The sequence below is a fragment of the Callorhinus ursinus genome, unplaced genomic scaffold (assembly GCF_003265705.2).
Source record: "Callorhinus ursinus isolate GAN/ISIS: 27379988/994484 unplaced genomic scaffold, GSC_fseal_2.0 scaffold39, whole genome shotgun sequence".
NCBI lineage: Eukaryota > Metazoa > Chordata > Mammalia > Carnivora > Otariidae > Callorhinus > Callorhinus ursinus.
Window position 1 is genome coordinate 8,997,326 of NW_027397101.1, and position 19,541 is coordinate 9,016,866.

Below are 19,541 nucleotides of genomic sequence, written 5' to 3' on the forward strand. Positions count from 1 at the left end.
ATGATCAGGCTAGTGCATAGATCAGTGCCACACACTAGATTTTGGGCACATTTTGGTCTATTAGAAGAAAGTGTCTCCTAAAATTCTAAGGGAAGAAAAATTTATATATGTACAAAATAAGGGTTGATAGAATGAAGGGATGGAAGATGACTGTAAAGATGAAAAGTATAAAAGATTTTATAAAAGGAATTGATAAGAAGTTGTTTGAACAAAGAAGATTTAAAAAAAAGAGAAAAGAAAAAAAAAAGGAGAGAATGTGATCAGGCAGGAGACTAGAACAAAGCCATACACTAGTGATTTAGGGTATATTTTGATCTATTAGAAGAAAGTGTATTTCAAAATTTTAAAGAGAGAACAACTTATATATATATGCCAAAAATAAGGGTAACTACTATGAAGGGATAAAATATGACTCTAAAAATGAAAAATAAAAAATGTTTTTTTAATAAAGCGATTGATAAGATGTTGGTTGAATAAGGGAAAAAGAAAAATTAAAAAAAAAAGTTAAAGAAATTAACTTTGAAAAACTAATGAATCATGGTAAAAAAGCCATGAATTCTATGTGCAGTATTCCCCTAGTGCCGGAATTCTCCTGTTCTCCTTGCGGTAAACTTGGTCTTGGGTTGCTGGCTGTTCGTGCTGATCTTCTAGGGGCGGGGCCTGTTGCCGTAGTTCCCAAATGTCTTTGCTGGAGGCGGAATTGCCCTGCCCTTGTGAGTCCGGGCTAAGCAATCTGCTCGGGTTTGCTCTCAGGAGCTTTTGTTCCCTGCAAGCTCTCAGTACAGCTTTGGAGGACCAGGGTGAAAATGGTGGCCTCCCAATCTCCACCCGGAGGAGCCGAGAACTCGGGCCCCGCTCCTCAGTGCGCCCCTAGAGAAAAGCAGTCATTCCCTTCTCCCCGGTCTCCGGCCGCACTCTGTGCACACCCAGCCTGTGACCGAGTGTTTCTATCTCTGGCTCCCGACCCTGTGTGGAGTCTCCACACCCAGCAGATCCCTGCGGTGTGCTTCTGCGCCGCTCCTCCCGGGGGAGGAAGGGGAGTCTCTCTAGTTCTGCTGCTTGTTGGGTCCCTACTGGAGGAGCAGTGGCCTGACTGTGTGGCACTGATCACAGTTTATGGCCACCCCGAGCTGAGAGCCCGTGCCTCGGCTCCGTCTCTGCTGCTGGCTTCCCCGCTTTGACACCCGGGATCTCTGCCGCACTCAGGGACCCCCGGTCTTTCTGTGACCCCGAGAGTCCTGAGACCACACTGTCCTGCGAGGGTTCCACCCCCCGCCTAGCCACTGGAGCGACGTCCCTCAGGGGAGCCAACTTCTAAAAGCTCCGATTTTGTGCTCCGTGGCTCTATCACTTGCCAGAAGCGGCCGATGGAGGCCCCCTCCCCCGCCGTCTATCCTCCTGAATATCACCTCGGATTCACTTCTCCGCATGTCCTACCTTCCAGTAAGTGGTCGCTTCTCTGTTCAGAGAGTTGTTGCTACTCTCCTCTTCGATCTCCTGTTGAGTTTGTAGGTGTTCAGAATGGTTTGATCCCTATTCAGCTGAATTCCTGAGACCAGACGAAATCCAGGTCTCCTATTCCTCCACCATCTTGCTCCGCCCCAACTCCCCTTTTTAAAATTTATATTGAAACTCTATCCCATGTCATTAGTTATGTTTCTATGGAATTTTGTTTCATGTTATGCTTTGCTTTTGTCTTTTTATGAAGCTGAAAGGGCAAATAACCATTGTCTACAAGTGGGTTCCCTCCAGGAGACGTCTAATGAGGTTGGGGAAACAGTTGTGTTGGTGCTCAAGTCCTTTTTCTTCTCCAGGCGTGAGGGGCTTATATTGATGTAGAAGGCTGATGCTCCCCCAGGAGGCTCTTCTTGTAGAGGAGAAATTATTCCTGCAGGGCCAGGCCTTTGATTAGCTGCATCAGGATACCTGCATATGGTACATTATGGATTCCCTAGTCAAGAGATATCTTACTCTTCAGTAAGTGGTAGCCTTACCATAAAAATGTGTTTATAGTCACCTCCCATTATGTGCCAGGCATTGTGTTGGGCCCAGGAAACATGATGATGGTAGGAAATAAAATTGAAATGGTTTTTGCTCTTATCAAATTTACCATCTAGAGGGAAAGAGTAATATACAACAGTCACACTAACAAAAATGTACTTGAAATTGAGATAAGCCATGGGATGTTAGGAATATAATCTTATTAGAATATGTAACCAAAAATGCCTTATATAGATGAGCAATCATTAAGTAGACAAAGGACAGAGGTAGAGTATCCCAAACAAAGCATTCACAAGAGCTGTTGCAGGAAGGAGGATGGTCTGCTCAGGTTGCTGAAAGAGGTAAATGATGAGCCCAGAGAAGGAGGAAAGGGCCAGACTAGCTTAGGTTTTGAAAAGTATGTTATACGGTTTGGTCTTTATTCTTAAAGAGTGGGGAGAAGTTCACCCCTGAGCAGAATTCAACATGAAGAAATTTGTTATGAAGTATTTTCTTTGGCTTGAGTAGAGAAGATGAATTGGAGAGTGGGTCATAGTAGATGCTGGGAGGCCAGTTAGGAGAGCATTTCAGTGGATCAGGGGAGAAATGATGTAGCTTGGACTAAGTTAGGAGCAGTGGAAGAATCGGAAAAGAACTCAAAGGTAACCTGATACTGGGGCTGAGGAAGAAGAAGGAGTCAAAGGTGATCCCAGGATTCTGGCTTGCTTAACCAAATGGAAGATCACACCTGTCAATGAAGGAATGTTAGAAGAAGCCCAAGTTTTAGGGCCAAGATTATGAGTTCAGACTTGGCCATATTGGAGTTTGTTTCCTTCTTTCTTGCTTTTCCCATCTCGAGCAGTTACTGCATTTAGGGCCATCACAAGACCCCTGGTTTGCAAAGCCTAGGTTTGGGTTTTTGGTTTGTTTTTGTTTTTTTTGGTTTTGGTTTGCTCCAGAGATGAGGGGATACTGAGTGAAAAGGCCCCATGCCACAGTGTGAGAACAGACGTCCCATATTTTAGAAATGGCACGGTCAGGCACTTCCATTTTCATCTCTGAATGAACATATTGTAACACACACACACACACACAAACACACTATTACCTCTCTCTCACCCATTTGATAAAACAGTGAATGTTTGCCCAAGTAATTCTTCAACATGACAATATGGCCACCAAAATTGATGAGCCATATTTACCCTTTATGGGGCTTCCATGTTGATACACAAACATTTAAATTGAGCATAACCGCATATATATAGACTTTGGCCTCACTGTACAGCTCATCCTAACTTCTCTTAGTCCATAGCTCTCTTCAGCACTCATTCACCTGATTTTGTTTCCTCCAACCCCTGTTTTTTGTGCATGTAGCCTGGGTGCTCCCTCACCCACTCTGGAACTTTTAGGTCCCTTTGCCTTCAGTGGCTGTGCCTCTTTTCCCCAGGGTTCCCGCATTATGAACCAGTATTAGGATAATGTATCTGCTGTGTGCCCTGGGAAGAGCTCTCATTTTCTGAAGAAGATGGACTGCATGGCCTTCCAGAATCTTGAACATCCCTCCTTTTGGAGATTCATTTACCTTGTTTTAAAGGGAAAGGATCAGTGATTTACATTAGTAGACAAAATGTGTTTGGTTGGCAGTAATAAGAATTAGCTAATTTTTAATATTTAACAATCACATATGCACAGTGTTTTGTATAATGTACCCACGGCTGGCTAAAGTTCAAGAAATACAGAGGATATGAAAAGAAAAGTACAAGTCCCTGCAGCACCCCACATTTGGGTACAGCCCCACTTGCTGCTTTGTATATTCTCCCAGGAGTTTTAAAATGCATATACAAGCTTTATGAGTGTGTATGTGCATGCAGATTTTTGTTTGTTTGAGTGCACTAGGTATAATATTGACTTACTAGAGCCAGGAATTGGCATCCCATGTACTATTAATACTATTGCTAATTGGTTGTTAGTGATGGATGTTAAAACCATTTCCTGGAAAGCCATCCCCTTTCTCTTCCTCTGCTTCCATATTTACTCTCTCACAGTATCATTTCTGGGGTTTTAGCCACATCTACCCCCTCTTAGTTTAACCTATAAAAGTCAGGCTCAGCTGTTCTGGTGCCAGCATCATATCCACTGACCCCTTCTTTTAGATGCCCATATACCCTGTAATCCTCCTCCCTTCAGCATATTTTTGGTTCACAGTTGCCAGTACTTGCAAATCTACATCAATTCAAAACTGTGGGTATGTTTCAGGGAAAGTAATGAGGGTGCTAACAAAACTTCATGTGTTTTTTGGGGGGAGATTGAAAAAAGACCTATCATAATTAAAATATTAATTGACTGACTACTCAGTCTTCATTAAGCAAGTCAGATGTTAGCAAGAATCAAGCTTCAAATAAAGATCAATAACCAGCATGAAAAGAACAAAGAGGTTCCCATTCAGAAGTTTGTTAACTATCAGAAAGAGGGCACAACAGAATCTTCAATGTAATGCTGAGCCAAGCATTCCAGGCTTCAGTGTGATCAGTAAAGCTAAATTCACTGCCCTTCTCTAATGTATTTTTAAGTCTTTGGATTAAAAGCTCTTGTTTGGATAAATCTGACAATAGTGTGTTATCTATATATCATTTTCATTCTTGTCTGGGAATGTAAAAACAGCAAAATTCTCCCTAATTTCACATTAAGATTATTTTGATTTGACAGTCTTTTTGACAACACAAGAATCATTTGGGGAGTTTCTGAAATTTCTGACTTCCCTTTAAGGATAATAGTGTTGAGTAAACAGATTGATTCATTATCCTCTCCTCAACCATCTTATTTATCTGTCTACCATTTGTGACAGACTAGTCTCTGCAGAAATAGGTTGGTAGTAATTACACATGTCCTGTTCTTCATAAGACAGTCTGTTATGAACATGATTGTTTAAGTTTATGCATTTGCATTAAATCTGAAAAGAAGGACATGTGAAACTAACATAGAAGAAGGGGCTTACATGGGAAGTATTTATAGAATGGGGTTGCTCACATTTTAGTGCTATGCCCAGGCACATTTGCAACTTTGAGGACATGCTGGATTACTTCATTTGTTACATGCATATGCTTCAGGACTTGTCTGCTTCTGAATTTAATATAATATGGGCTGACATTTTTTTGACAAATCCTATTCTCACAAATCCTTTCATTTGCCTTCACCCCTCCTGTTTCTCCTATTTAAACCTGTATGTGGCATCCTCTGCAGATGTTACTCATTTGCTCAAAATCTTGCACTGCTAGGCTGTAAAATGCAAAATTAAATTAAATGATAGCCATCTCTTGGTGAGTTGCAACTCTATGCAAGTCATTTCATTGTTCCGTCCTTCTCTTTAAAATGGGGACATTGTCCTCAGGGGATCTCTTAGGCCTCTTCTGACTGGCAGGGGAAAAAGCAATGGGTTATCCTGACTCATTTCTGACTAGAAGTATCAGAATGTGCCCGTGGCCTAGATATCCACTCTTTTGTGCACACACATTCCCCGTTCCCAATTCCAGGCCTTGATGACCACCTGGGTGGTCAGTGTGAAGGAGTACATGCTGGGCCAGCTTGGGTGAGTCCAAGAGCTGGAAAGTGGCTGTTGATTTGTGCACACAGCCTCACACTGCAACGTGGCATGACATTTGTAAGCTGCAATATGATTTAGAGACTAGAGGACCAAGCTATTCTTAGGTCTCAGCCCAGGAGTAATTAATCCTTGACATTTTTTTATACACCATGATGTCTTTTTGCAGTTGTACATTTTACCACAGAAGCTTTGTAAAAGCCTTTTCCACAGCAGTAGGCTTTCCACACACCTGTGTCTTTCATTGTTTCTAGGCTTTTTGCTTCACCCACTGCCGAGTTAACCAGTTGATTAGGTTCTCTGTGTGCCCCTCAGAGAACGAGGTTGGCTGTATGAATAGGTTTCCTTGGGGTGTTGATCCAGAAAGATGCTTGCTTTCTTTGGCCAGGGAAGAGGCTGATGTTATAAAGAGCTGAAGGAGCATAGCCACCTGGTGACTGCAGTTAGATTAAGGGAGAAAATAACTGTCCATCTGTGCCTGGTTCTTCTTCCCATTCTTTGCATACTCCATTCCCAATACTTTGGTGAGGGAGGACTGGCACTTGACAAGAGTTGAGAAATTTAGGAACCATAATCCTAATCCACTGTAACTTCAGTGAGGCTTGGACAGGGCACTCAATGAGAGAATTTTAGCCAGGGGGTCTCTTATCTAAAAGCTCTGATAACCACTGCCGCAATTCAGGGCTGCTACATAAATAAGATAGGCTAAGGGGTAAGTCCCCTCCCACCATAGTCTTTAAACCACCCATTTCCTCCCCCTGGCTTTCCTCTGTAACTCCTTCAAATTCCCACCCTCTGCAGGAAGTCTCCTTCACCATAGCCATGGTGAGGGATCCTCAAGTCCATTGTTGAACACTACAAGTGACAGGGAGCTCACTACCAATTTGTTGCTATAATTAGTAGGAAGCATTGGCTTCTTTGCGTGGAGCCTAAATGCTGCCTTTGAACCACCCCAAGAACCAGTCTTGTTCTTGACCTCTAGAACAAAACTGAATAAGCCCATTCTCTACTCACAGCTCTAAACATGTTTGTGGAGAGCTATCAGGTTCCTCCTGAGTCTTCCCAAATCCAAAGAAAATTGTCCTCCTGCCTCACCACTTAATATGTATTTGCTGTGGGAAGGAATGAATGATCTAATGAGAAAGTGGTTTTCAGAGTGCTCTTCCTCCAGGACACCCCTCAGGATGAAATTTTTTGGACAGTGTCCCACTCAAAATGTTGCTCTCAGATGTGAGAACACTGCCTTAAACCCAGTCTGACCATGCAAGCATGACAGCTCCTGTTCTTTTCATCTGGCCATTGAACACTTACCAATGCAGCTAGGAGGAAGATGAAGTGAATTATTTATGCAGCTATTGAAAATCATGTTTTCAAAGGATATTTAATGGCACAATATAATAAACAGAAAAATCAGTATATGCAGTATGATCCCAATTATATATAAAAATACAAATGTGCAAAGGAACAATCCTCGAAGGAAATGCGTTGAAATGTTACTGATTATCTCTGGAGAATGTAATCATAGGTGATTATGATTTTCAATTTTATCATCTTCTTATAGTTTCCATATGAGCATGTTTTATTTTTATAATAAAAAATTATTTTTAAAAAAGATCTGAACCATTCTAAGAACTCCTTATATTGTGACTCATTTTCCCTGGATTCCTCTCTCTGGATCCTTTCAGATTCTTGTGTCAAATTTTCATTTTAGTTCTCCCATCTCTTGAGGCATCTTGAAGCTCCCTGGAATATGATTATCATGTAGTATGCTAATAATCATTCTGTTAAAGTACTTTGCACTGTAATTCTATGACAGAGGAGTTCTTACACTTATCTTTTTTATTTTTATTTTTTATTTTAATGTCTATTTTCCACTAAGGAGTTGTGTGAAGTAGACAGTCACATCTGTTTTTCTCAATACTAATCCCAGTGTTCCTAGAATACAAGAAATGCTTGAAGATTAGGTGTTGAGTGAATGACTGCCCTACTTGTCCACTTATTGGCCGTGTTACCTGGGGCACATAATTGTGCTTCTTTACCTAGATGGGAGATGACACCTGCTTACTGACCTGACTGGGTTGTTTGGGATTTCAGCTAGGATAACCTTGTCTGGTCATCTTTTGTAGTAGGTTCTTGGCTTCTCAGTGCATCCTGTCGTCACAATTTTAAATCTCAAGGATCATCTACTCCCAAGGTTTTCTGTCCCCTTGCTATCATCCTCCAGATGTTCCTTGTTGATATGAATTAAATCCAGTCACAGTTCACTTCAAACTCACCAGCTGCCAGTCACCGTGCTGTGCTTTTCTGTTCTCTTCTCCTCTCTTTTTAAATATATTTGAGCTCTAATTCTCCCAATAGTCCTTTAAGGTCATGTTATTCTATGCATTTGATTGATGAGGAAACCAATGCCTCAAGAGTAGCGTGGGTCCAGTCACTTCTTTGACCCCAGGCCTTGAAAGCTGCGCTCTCTGCCACGTGAACACGGCACGCCCAGAGCCACCTGCTCTGGCAAGTAGAACGCAAGCTGTGGAGCAGAATGAGAATCTGCAGAGGCCGGCGCCACGAGGCACTGCTCTTCTGACTGCAAAGCCCCTGTTATGGCATGTGAGCACAGGAAAGCCTTCTTGTCCCATAATGCTTACCCCTATCTTTCCTTTTCTCACCTTTTTTCAGCTTTTGGAACTGGTATTTATTTTTAGAAACCATGACCGAGAAATTCACCTCAAGACTGTCTTTCTGTTTTGCGACATAAATTTTTATTGACATAATAAAATATTTTGTTCCCCTCATGCATGTTAGCCTTTGCCAACAACTATAAAAAAGGGGAAGAGATCTGCTCTATAGATGGCAATTTTTTCTCCCTTATTTGAGTATGAAGAGTTACAGTCCTGGGGTGCTTATGCCTTAGTGTCTGTAGGAAAAACAGGAGGAAGATGCAGCCAGTCCAGAGACAGTCCTTATAAATGGTATTGGCTGTTTCTCCAAAGTGGCAAGAACTTGATGTGTAATAGACAAGGGAGTTGACACCAGTTACCTTAACCCTAAAATGGGAATAATTCTAAATGCCAGGATTCTTGTTGAAATTATTGAAATATAATGTATAAAGCAGTTAATATGGTGTCCAGCACATAATAAACACTCAAGTAGTGATGTGACTGTGTTTCTGGTTGTTATTATTGTTGGTGGTGGCCAGTAATTTTTAGTTAGCCCATTGGTTAGAGGTCCCTAAGCATAAGATTCCCAGTAACACTTACAAATGATACATCCTCCAAAACTTTATAAAAGGAGAGGTTATTGAAAGAAGGTATCTAAGAAGAAATACCAAAAAGCTTTAAACATACAAATTCCCTTTTCCAAGTACTTTGTGTATCTGGGGCTTTTAGAAGATGAACATGAAAGATTTCCTGTTTTGGTTCCTGGTGTCATGGGGCATTGGCCCTGCAATCATTGGTGACATCATTCCAGAACAATCTTGAGAGGTAGAGAAAGGGGTCAGGGCTACAGCTCTGTCCTTCTGACTTGGCCACACCACTCAACATATCCAGTGGAATCGCTTGACCAACTGTGGATGCCCCAATAAAATCAAGCTGCTAGTGCCAAAGCATCCAACAGTGATCCCCACAAAGTGCTGCTGGAGCTACCAGCTTGCTTCTCCCTCTGACCTCTTTTTTTTTTTTTTTAAGATTTTATTTATTTATTCATGAGAGACAGAGAGAGAGAGAGGCAGAGGGAGAAGCAGGCTCCCAAGGAGCAGGGAGCCCAGGACCCTGGGATCATGACCTGAGCCAAAGGCAGACGCTTAACCATCTGAGCCACCCAGGCACCCTGACCTCTGTCTTTAAGGACTACATAGCTGCTCTCACCACAGCTTACAAAGTGTTTACATTTACCTAGCCAAGTGAGTGCAGGAGAGTCTTGAATTGGGGCTCTTTAGTTAATTCAGTTTATGTGGAGGGTGATTTAACTTTGAGGGGAAGACATGAGGAATTTTGGTTAATAGCTAGGAGAAAGTCCTTGGTACAGTTGATGTCATAGGAGGGTGAGTCATGGACTCTGTCCCCACCTACCAGCCTCTTACCTATTATTATATATGGTACCTTGTATTGTAGATATTCATGGAAATATTTGAGTCCCAGACTGGACTTGAATTCCTTGAGAGAAAGGACTTCAAAAGGACCCCTCTTGTCTCTCTCTTCCCAGTGCTGAGCTCAGGAGGAGAGTATATGCCAGAGGGAGGGAGAAAAGGCTGGTGGGGTGGGGGCTCTCTCAAAGGTGGGTAGTGGTGAATGAGCCTTTCAGTTCCATTAATCCTCTCCAGTCCCAAGACTGCTGAGAACCCCTTGTTCACATTTCAAAGCCACCACCATTAACTGTCTCTGTGTCCCTCTCTCATATGTCCTTGCTGTTAGGTCAGCTCCCCAGTGTCACCCCTGGTTCTAGTTAATTACTTTCCTTATGTTGTATCACTTAAAAGAACTAAAAAGATAATTTGCAAAACAAAAATGCCTAACTTTGTATTTTCTGTGCCTTTTAAAGCCTTTGCTTGCCAGAATCTCACCTATTTCTAATAGGGTGACTTCTTTTAGAAATATATTGTCTGAGGCTTAATGCTGTGGTAAGTAACATTCAGAAACATGAAACAGCCTCCATCCCTGGCACCTCAATATTTTTACCAGGCATGATATCCACTCTTGGCTTTTGGCAAAAGGGAAAGTGTGTGCTAAACTTGGCCCTCGGGAATTCACCACATATGTGTCAGTGTTTTGGGTTTTTTTTCCTCTCTGTGGAGAAGGCACTATGTTTTAGAAGACAGGTATGGTTAAGTGTCAGGGCATTGGCAAAGTGTGCCTGCTGGGAAAGAATCTAGCTGTCTGAGGGAATAATGAGGCATTGCCCCAGCTTAACAGAGACAACCAGAGCATCCTGGGGGTAGAGAAAGGGTGTTTGCATGTGTTTCCCTTACAAAAGAAAAAACCATTAAAAAGGAAAGCTGGACATCAGAATTGGAGTTTTCCCAGAATGGTGAGTGTCAGTGTGGAAGTAGGTTGACTTGAATCCATTATCCCACAGGCTGCAGTGACAGTGTTTTATAACTAGGACAGAAGACAGTTAAGATACCTCAGTGCAGGAGTGTTCCAAGTTTTCTTTCAGGTATGTGAGATGTCTCTCACTGTAGAAAAGCTACACGCAAAGGAAGCAGCTTGGAATTAGTTTTTTCTTTATACGGAGAAGGTATAGTGTATTTTGGAGATAATCTCAAGCGGTGATCATCAACCTGGCCAAGCATCAGATTATTTGGGAGTGCATTTAGCTTGAACTGTACCTTAGATTGACTGAATCAGAATTTTCTGTGGTGGTTAAGATTTATTGTGCTGGAGAAATGAGTCTGATGTTGAATTTTTCAAAGCTTAATGAAATTAACTTTATAAACAGTTTATATACCTTTTTACCAACTTATTCCTGTTCCAGAACTCTACTCTAAGAATATAGTCAGTAATTTGGACAAAGATTCATGGAGAAAAATATACAATAGCATTACAGATGATAGGAGAAAATTGGAATGACCTATATATCTTATAATGGGAGAATGGTTAAATTAATTGTGGAATAGCCATAATGTTGCATGCATTCAACCAGTAAAATGGAGTTTTTAAAGAATAATTAATAACTAAGAAGATACTCATAATTATAGGCAATAAATGGCAAGGCACAAAATTATAAATGTACACAAATGGACAAATACTGTATGATTTCACTTACATTGAGGTACTTAGAAATAGTCAAGTTCATAGAGACAGACAGTAGAGTGGAGGTTGCTAGGGGCTGGGGGTAGAGGGGAGCGGGGAGCTAGTGTTTAATGGATATAGAAGTTTGGGATGATGAAACATTTCTGGAGAGGAAGGTGGCAATGGTTGTACTACATGTGAATGTACAGAAAGCCACCAAAATGTGAACTTAAAAATGATTAAAACGGTAAAATTTATGTTGTGTCTATTTTACCACAATAAAAAGGAATACCTCTTCCCTCCAAGTTCTGTGGAATGAGTGAAGGAACATGGCATGAGCTGCAATACTGAGCTCTTCACAAAAGGCAGCCTTGTCTGCCTCTTTGGAGAGCTCAGTGTGCTCTATGTGAAAGAAAATAAAGTTTGTAGCTACGAAAAAAAATTATGTTTGTATAGGAGGGTCTTTTTAAAAAACACATAGAAGGATAGAGATAAATCCAAATGGTAACAGTATTTACTTTTAAAAAAAATTTTCATTCGAGTATAGTTAATATACGGTGTTAAATTAGTTTCAGGTGTACAATATAGTGTGATTCAATTCTGTACATTACTAAGTACTTATCATGATAAGTACATTCTTAATCACCTTCACTTATAACACCCATCCCCCACCCACCTCCCCTCTGGTAACCATCATTTTGTTCTCTACAGTTAACAGTCTGTTTCTTGGTTTATCTTTTTTCCTTTGTTTATTTGTTTTATTTCTTAAATTCCACATATGAATGAAATCATATGGTAATGTCTTTCTCTGGGCCTTTTTTTTTTTCTTAGCATTATGCTCTCTAGCTCCATCCATGTTGTTGCAAATGGCAAGATTTCATTCTTTTTTATAGCTGAATAATATTCCATTGTATGTATATTCTACCTGTTTATCCATTCATCAATCAGTGGACACTTGGGCTGCTTCCATAATTTGGCTATTATAAATAATGCTGCTATAAACATCAGGCTACATATATCCTTTCAAATTAGTGTTTACATATTCTTTGGATAAATCCCCAGTAATGCAATTACTGGATCATACGGTAGTTCTATTTTTAACTTTTTGAGGAACCTCCAGACTGTTTTCCACAGTGGCTGTACCAGTTTGCACCAACAGTGTGCGAGGGTTCTTTTTTCTCCACATCCTTGCCAGCACCAGTTGTTTCTTGTGTTTTTGATTTTAGCCATTCTGACAGGGTGGTAACAGCATTTACTTCTAGGTGATGGAAATATGGGTTGTTTTTGTTTTTTCTGTCTTTTAAAATTCTGTAATTTTCCCTACTGAATTTAAATGGTAGATGCTCAGAACAAAGAATTATTAAGTTAAATAATATTAAAGTGTTTTCTATCTTTGTTATCTCCACATGAAGGGTGATATTAAATATGACTTTTATTTAACAAATAGTCCAGGATTTACTCCTTCCAAATACGGTTCATCCCCTTCAGAAGAGTCCCCTTGAGAGCCTACCATTGATCAAGATACTTGGTACTTACCTTTCTGGCCTGGGATACATTCTTGTGGATATCCCTAAAGAGAGTATACATCTTCAGATTGTGATGTTTAATGAAAACTTGGGGACAGTCACAAATGATCTAGGGCCAAGCCTCGTGATTAGGAAGGTGGTACTGTGAATATGTTCTTTTCCTTTTTGAATGATGGCTTTCCTCATAAACACTTTGAACAAGGATTGGGTGGTCTGGGAAGCCCTCCAGTTTTATATTCCACCATTAAAGGTGTCATCTCTACTTTGTGAGAGGAGAGATCTGCCATCACCCAAACCAGCAGTTGCTTATCATTTAGGGTTGTCAGTTGTAAGCAACAAAAAGTGATTGGTAACTTATTGAAGAACTAAAGAAATGTAGTGGAAAGTTACCAGGAAGCCCACAGACTCTTCAGTAATGCGAAAGAATGACGTCAGAGAACTGATGAAAACAAGGGGGGCTGCTCAGCTGGAACATGGGCAGGACCAGGCCCATGGAAGGCAGTCCAGGAAGGACACAGCGGCTTCCTCTTGCGTGGTCAGTGTGGCCCGAGCCCTGCCTTCAGTGATGGGCGCTGCTGTTCTGGCTGCCACTGCCGCCCTCTGAGCATGTTCTGCCCTCGGCTGCTTCTCTGCATCTCTGACCGCAGGGTCTGCATTCTGAGCAGGTGCAGCCAATGGATCAGGCCCCCATCCATGTCCTACTGCCAGGGAAGCTGGGGGAGGGAGTGTCTGACACGTTCCGGGATCTGTAATGGCACCAGGTCTGTCCCCCGCTGAGACTCTGAAGGGGAGCTGAGGGTTCAGATGCGGGGCAGCCAAACAAATGATAGGTAGCAGTACAATTAGTACATGGCCGTCAGTCAGCCTTGTTCATCCCTGCCGGAGTCCATTAATGAGCGGGTGATTAGCCCTCAGAATGTCAGCAGTTGCTGGTAGCAGTTCGCTCCCGGTCAGTAAGCATTTTCCCCACGGGGGGCCATTAGAAGTTCCCAACTATATGCCGATTAACCACTGGGAGTTCAAGTACCACGTCTTCCTGTGCTACAGCTGCACTGAGAGACAGGGTTGCCTGCTCCGTGGTTTATACTTGGTAGGAGTAGAGGTGGGGATGGGTCAGCGGGAACATGGCTAAACAGGCAACATTCAAGCACAGCCGCTTGAAGAGGTCCTTGCCAAGGCTTCAGTAAGAGTTCCAAGCCCGCAGTGACTTCAGAATTCAAATAATCAGACTGGCGGTTGGGCTTGTCTCTGTGGCTGGTGGAGCAAGTGCGAGTGAGCCCTGACTGTGGCAGCAGTGTGATGGGACACTGCCCTCTTGCCTGGTTGGGTGACCCATCTCACTCCTTTCATCAGAGCCCTTTAATCATAGCCAGAAGCCTGCTCTTGACTGTGATGATGATTTCTGTCTTTAATTTTCACATCATCTATTTGGTACTCCAATACAGGCTTACCGGCAGCTCCAGACACCAGTGTCCCTGTGGACAGGGCTCTGGCAGGCTTTAGGGGAGTTTACACATCCCTGGAGGAAGTACAGTAAATGGTAAACAGCTATTTATGTCAGGGGAAGCCAAACTGCTTCTGAGGGTCTAGACAGCAACTGGGAAAAATGCATTAGTCAAGGTTTTAATGCATATAATTTTCCAGCAAAGGTGTTTACTTGCTCCAGCAACACACTAAGAACTGCATTAGGAAAGACCTCGTTAGCCTTTTACATCCTTTAATACACCTCAAATACTAGAATGCTTTAAAAAAGTCACCTGGGTCACAGAGCTATGGGGCGGGGAAGGGAGCCTGGAATCTTCATCTTCAATGTGTGCCTCAGTGGTTGGGACCACACTTTAAGGAGCTATGCTCCTTGTGTACAGCTGCGGGAGATGTGAGCCAGCTGAAGGCCTTTAAGAGAGGGGGCAGACCATTCACTGGGGCTTTTCACAAACTAAATCCCCTCACGATTCTATTTTTCAGACTTTTTATATTTAAAAGAAACTTTTTTTTTAAACGTGAAATCTTATTCAGCTTGTTCAGTCAGTAAATCTTATTCAATCCATAAATCAAATAGAAGTTCTTTTCTGGTTGAAGTGATCATGGCAACCAAAGCTCACACTCCACATGGATTTCCCTTCAAGGACCCTGAGGTGGTCACGCCATGCAGATATGGAGCTCAGTGTGACAGGCCTCCAAGTGTAGGTAAGATGCCCTTTGTCCCTAGCTTGGGGAGCTAGACATTGTTCATGCCTCCAGTATCTCACCCGCATGGTCAGTAAATAGATACTGGATTAATGATTGTGACAAGCATTGTGACTTCTGCTTTGGAGGGACCATGAAAACCTCAATATCAAACCTTTCAGCTTCTTTTCTTCAGCCTACATGCTTCTACTTCCATTCCTGTTTGAATGTTTTTTACTCCATGTAGTCATAGAAAGTTTCTGGCAAACTCAAAATTTTGAGACAGCTGGTGTGTTGAAATCATCTCTCTATGGAGGAAACTAGATGTTACAGAAATACATTTTTTTATGTATTACTATGAGCTGCCTTAAATCCATTTGGAAAGTAGCTGGGGTGTAAATAGTGAATAATACTAAATGAAAGTTATATGCAAATCAGAATAAAACCACTTCCAGCTAACTGGCCTGGCAGAGAATGAGAAGGTAGCCGTCAAGGCGGAGAGGGATGCCTCCTGTTGGAGGATGAGGAAAGGAAAGTCACAGAACGATTTTGTGTTGTTATATAGTTGGTTATTTTTCTTTATTCTTCTACTATGAATAAAGAAAAAAAGAATTCTGAAAGCCAGATTGAGAAAGCAAACTGAAATGTCCTTCTTAGATTTTGACATGAAAGGGTATGAAGTGATTTTTTTGTGACTGATGCAGAGCAAAGTTAGGTAAGAGGCTGAGCTGTAAGTTGCTCTGAGGTCAGGTACTTTCAATGCCTAATAAGACTTGTGAGTAAAGGGCAAATTGACAGTGAGACAGATATCAAACCGTATCTCAGACATTTTGTTTTCAAACATCTTTTTTTTAAAGAAGAATTGTTTCTCACTTGGTAAAGTTGCTTATGTTTAGTTTATTCATAAAGCTATATTATTATGATAAATTGCTCAAGTATCTTCATACTTTGCTTAGGCCACATTTCCATGGCCATTGCCACACCTTTGGTGATATGGTACTTAAAATTTCAGGTCAGGATTTGTTTTGGAGAATTATTTTAAAGGTTAGAAAATCTCTGTCAAAGATTAGATCTCTAAAAGTAAGAACCTAAGTGTCCTACTTAGTTGTATTTGGTGGGTGAATAAATTAGGGAGTGCATCCTCTGTGTTCCCCCAAGGCCTTGAATTCCTTCGATTGGGATTGAAGGGCCCAATAAATAGAATTATCTTGCCTGAGGAAAAGCAATATAGAGAGACAATGGAGTCAGGATTTGGAGATTGAAAAGATCTTCTTCATTACTAATAAAGCAGATGTTGTAGTGTGTGGTTTATATCTGTGGGCAAACAGGGAACCTGAAACTGGACCTGCAGATTAGACAGGCCTCCTAGTGACAGGGGTGCAGGACACCTCCAGCTCCTCTCTGGGGAAGGGGCAGAGCAGAACCTGAGTTCTCTGTCCACAAGGTGGCTCCAAAGGGAAAGGGAACATGAGGAGTAAAGCCACAGTTACCAAACTTTACTGGATCCCATCCGCTGGGTATCTCAGCACATCTTTTTTATGCAGTTCAATCTATTAAGTAACTTAGGTCTAAACAGCTTAAGACTTGGTGTCCGATGAGTGTCACTGTGTTTCCCCTGAAAATATCCCACGAGCCCCTGTGAGTTTGCTGGGGTGGCCCAGAGCCCTGTGGTGCATAGTTTGGAAAATGCCATCTCCTTCAGAACTCAACAACAAAATTAAGTCATTGCTTATTCTCTTGGAAGAGTGGATGAATGAGAGTGGAAAAGAAGCCAGGAACATTACCCCAGTGGAGCTCCTCCATGTGGAAGAAAACTTTAGGAGCGGGAAGACACACACTCTTGTGTCCCCTCCCCCTGTCCCTATTCCTTTTCCCAAAGCTTCCAGGTTTCAGCTCAGTTATCCCAGATCCTATGTAGCTTCCCAGCCTAGGAGACTGAATAGTATGTATAGAGAAGCTGCACCCTCCAGTGTTCTTGGTACCAGGTGCATTTTTGGAAGGGAAATGCAAGGTGAAATGATAACCCCAGGGGCATATATGGAATACATTTCTACAGCCTACCCTTTCAATTCTGCATGCCCAGAGGTCAAATATTACGGAGGCCAAGGAGAAACTTTTTATTTAACTAAGAGCAGACTGTCAATTCGGTAGAGCCTCTGAGCACACAAATTTTTCTTTGCCCATAGCTTTAGATGGAAGGGAGTCTGCAGTGAGAAAAATGAATAGCTGAGCCTCTCATGTATACTCCAAACCCAACAATAAAATGGCCACTCCTTTATAATGCAAAATTTCTATTAATAATGAAAAGTAATAGATGGTGGATTTCTGGTCATAAACAACTAAAATATTTCCTGTGTGTGCCTCTCATTTAAACCATAGAACCATGCCCATTCTGCATTTATAGCTTGATTGGTCAAGTGTGCATTTCGATCAGTCAGATTGGCCTCCATCGTAAAATATTGGTATTAGCAAAACACAAATTGCTAAATGTGCAAAAAATTTACCAAAGAGGTCAAGTATTTAATTCATTTGTATTAAAAATTTTCTATGTCATACCCAATACATACAAATTTAAGAGTTTGCAAACTATGTCTGTGAAAACATTTTATTTGACCTGTTACCTCCCTTCCCCACCAAAAAACAAAGCACCTTTCAAGATGGACTACAGGCTTTGCTCTGATCTACTCTCTTAGGAGGAGGCACTGTTGAGTAGAAGACATAAAATGAAAAGACTGGCTATGGGTGCCTCTATGGATGCCCGTGGAAGGAAGAGGGGTGGTCACTTAATGGGCAGCCGGCAGAAGCATGCCTCTCCAGGGTGGTCCAAGGATCTTCTGAGGAGGCCTGCTAAACAGCACACTCCCCTCCCAGCCTCACCTGCCACGCTGCAGGTGCTTCTTGCCTTCCTTTTCCCTTGCTGTTTTGCCAGCTTGGACCTCACTCTGTTCCTCTCTCGTCCCAATTCCACCTGTGTGTCCCAACTCCTACTATTCTCCCATTCAGCTTCACTCCTCCAGAGATTCTGACAACTTAAAGGAGCCCCTTTGGAGGCTCAGTTTCCTTGTCAGTAAAATGGGGATAATTAATAATCTCTGCCTACTTCGTGGAGTGATTATTGAGGATCAAATGAGTTGTATGTTAAAGCATGTGATTAACTGCAAAATACTGTATAAATGTCAGGTGTTGTAAATCATGAGCTAGTCTCTTCTTCAGCTAAAGGAGTTTCCGTGCATATTTTAGTTACCCTCTGAATGATTCCTCGTCAAGTAGCGAATGTAAATACTGCTCTTCTTTTCCTGCTTGGCTTATGGTGGCTCCTTTGCAGCTTTATGATGGAGGCTGAATCTTTAAGTACTCCTTTGGCTCATATCTCTTCCCCTGAACACCCATGCAAGATCATAATCCATAAAACACAGATAATAACTCCTTTTAATTGCCAGGAGTTCATCGTTTGCTAAGTTCCAAATGCAGTCACTTAGACACTTGCCTTGAAAAGCCTGTCTCTATTTCTTCCACAGAGCCGTGACTGTGTGAAACTGGGCCCTCCTGCTGAGGGAGAAGTTGTGCAAGTCAAGTGGCCTGATGGCAAACTCTATGGAGCAAAATATCTGGGATCAAATGTTGCCCACATGTACCAGGTGAGTGCTGTCCTGTGTGAGATGCTTGCTGAGATGGACAGGAGAAGCCAGAGGGCAGATGTATCTCCATTGTGCTGCTGATCAATAAGCCACATGAATTTGGAGCACCTCTTATTTTATAAAAGAGGCAAAGATTTGGTGTCTAACGACCCAGATATTGGAGTTTTATTATCAAGTTCAACACTGGGACACTAATAGCATTTGGTGGATGGTTTAATTGTAAAGAATATAGTTAGGCCACAAAAGCGACTGGATGGTAGGCTGCTTTCTTGTGTGTACATCATATGGGGAGAGACCAGTTTGCTGCTTTATCTCACCGTAAGCCAAGACAATGATGGCTCTTCATCAGCCAGCAGCCCCTGAATGGGCGGCTTTTGCCTGAGAGACATACCCCCATTGGGTGTCTCCTCAAACCTAAATCAATTATGCATTGACACAGTTGTGGCCACCTAACCTTAAAGGAGTGCTTAGTTCATGAAAAGTACAGCAATCGGTTGGATATTCTGTTCACTAGGGAACGCTATATATTACTGAAGAGTACATATACAGTTAAACAATGAAAATATTTTATCCCTATCAGAAATGAGAATGAGTAAACTCTAACAAGGGAAACAATATGGATGGCAGATGTGCATTTATATTCCTTTAGGCTTTAAAAAGGAACACATTTATTAGAATCAGTACATTGTAGTGCTTTCAGTAGCATGGTGGCAGAAATCAGTGTTCTCAAGCTAAGCAGTAGAGTAAAAACAGGAGGACTGAAGTAAAAGAAGACAAAAGAAGGTTCTGGCCTGTTAAGTTAAAAACAGCTTGAGAATGATAAGACTGCCAGTTTCAGCAGAGAAATTGTTCAAAGACCGATAAGGGGCAGGGGCTTCAGTGGAAGAGTACATTATAAGACATTGCA

General features: G+C 41.8%; 1 protein-coding gene across 6 annotated transcripts in view; it reads left to right on the forward strand.

Annotated features, from left to right (window-relative positions):
* Nucleotides 1–19,541, forward strand: part of KDM4C (lysine demethylase 4C) — a 586,257-nt gene that overhangs the window by 557,343 nt on the left and 9,373 nt on the right. For all 6 annotated transcript variants that reach the window (XM_073880748.1, XM_025887837.2, XM_025887836.2 and 3 more), the window contains one exon: nt 18,515–18,634. In XM_073880748.1, coding sequence (XP_073736849.1) covers nt 18,515–18,634 — 120 coding nt within the window. The remainder of the gene's footprint in view (nt 1–18,514; nt 18,635–19,541) is intronic.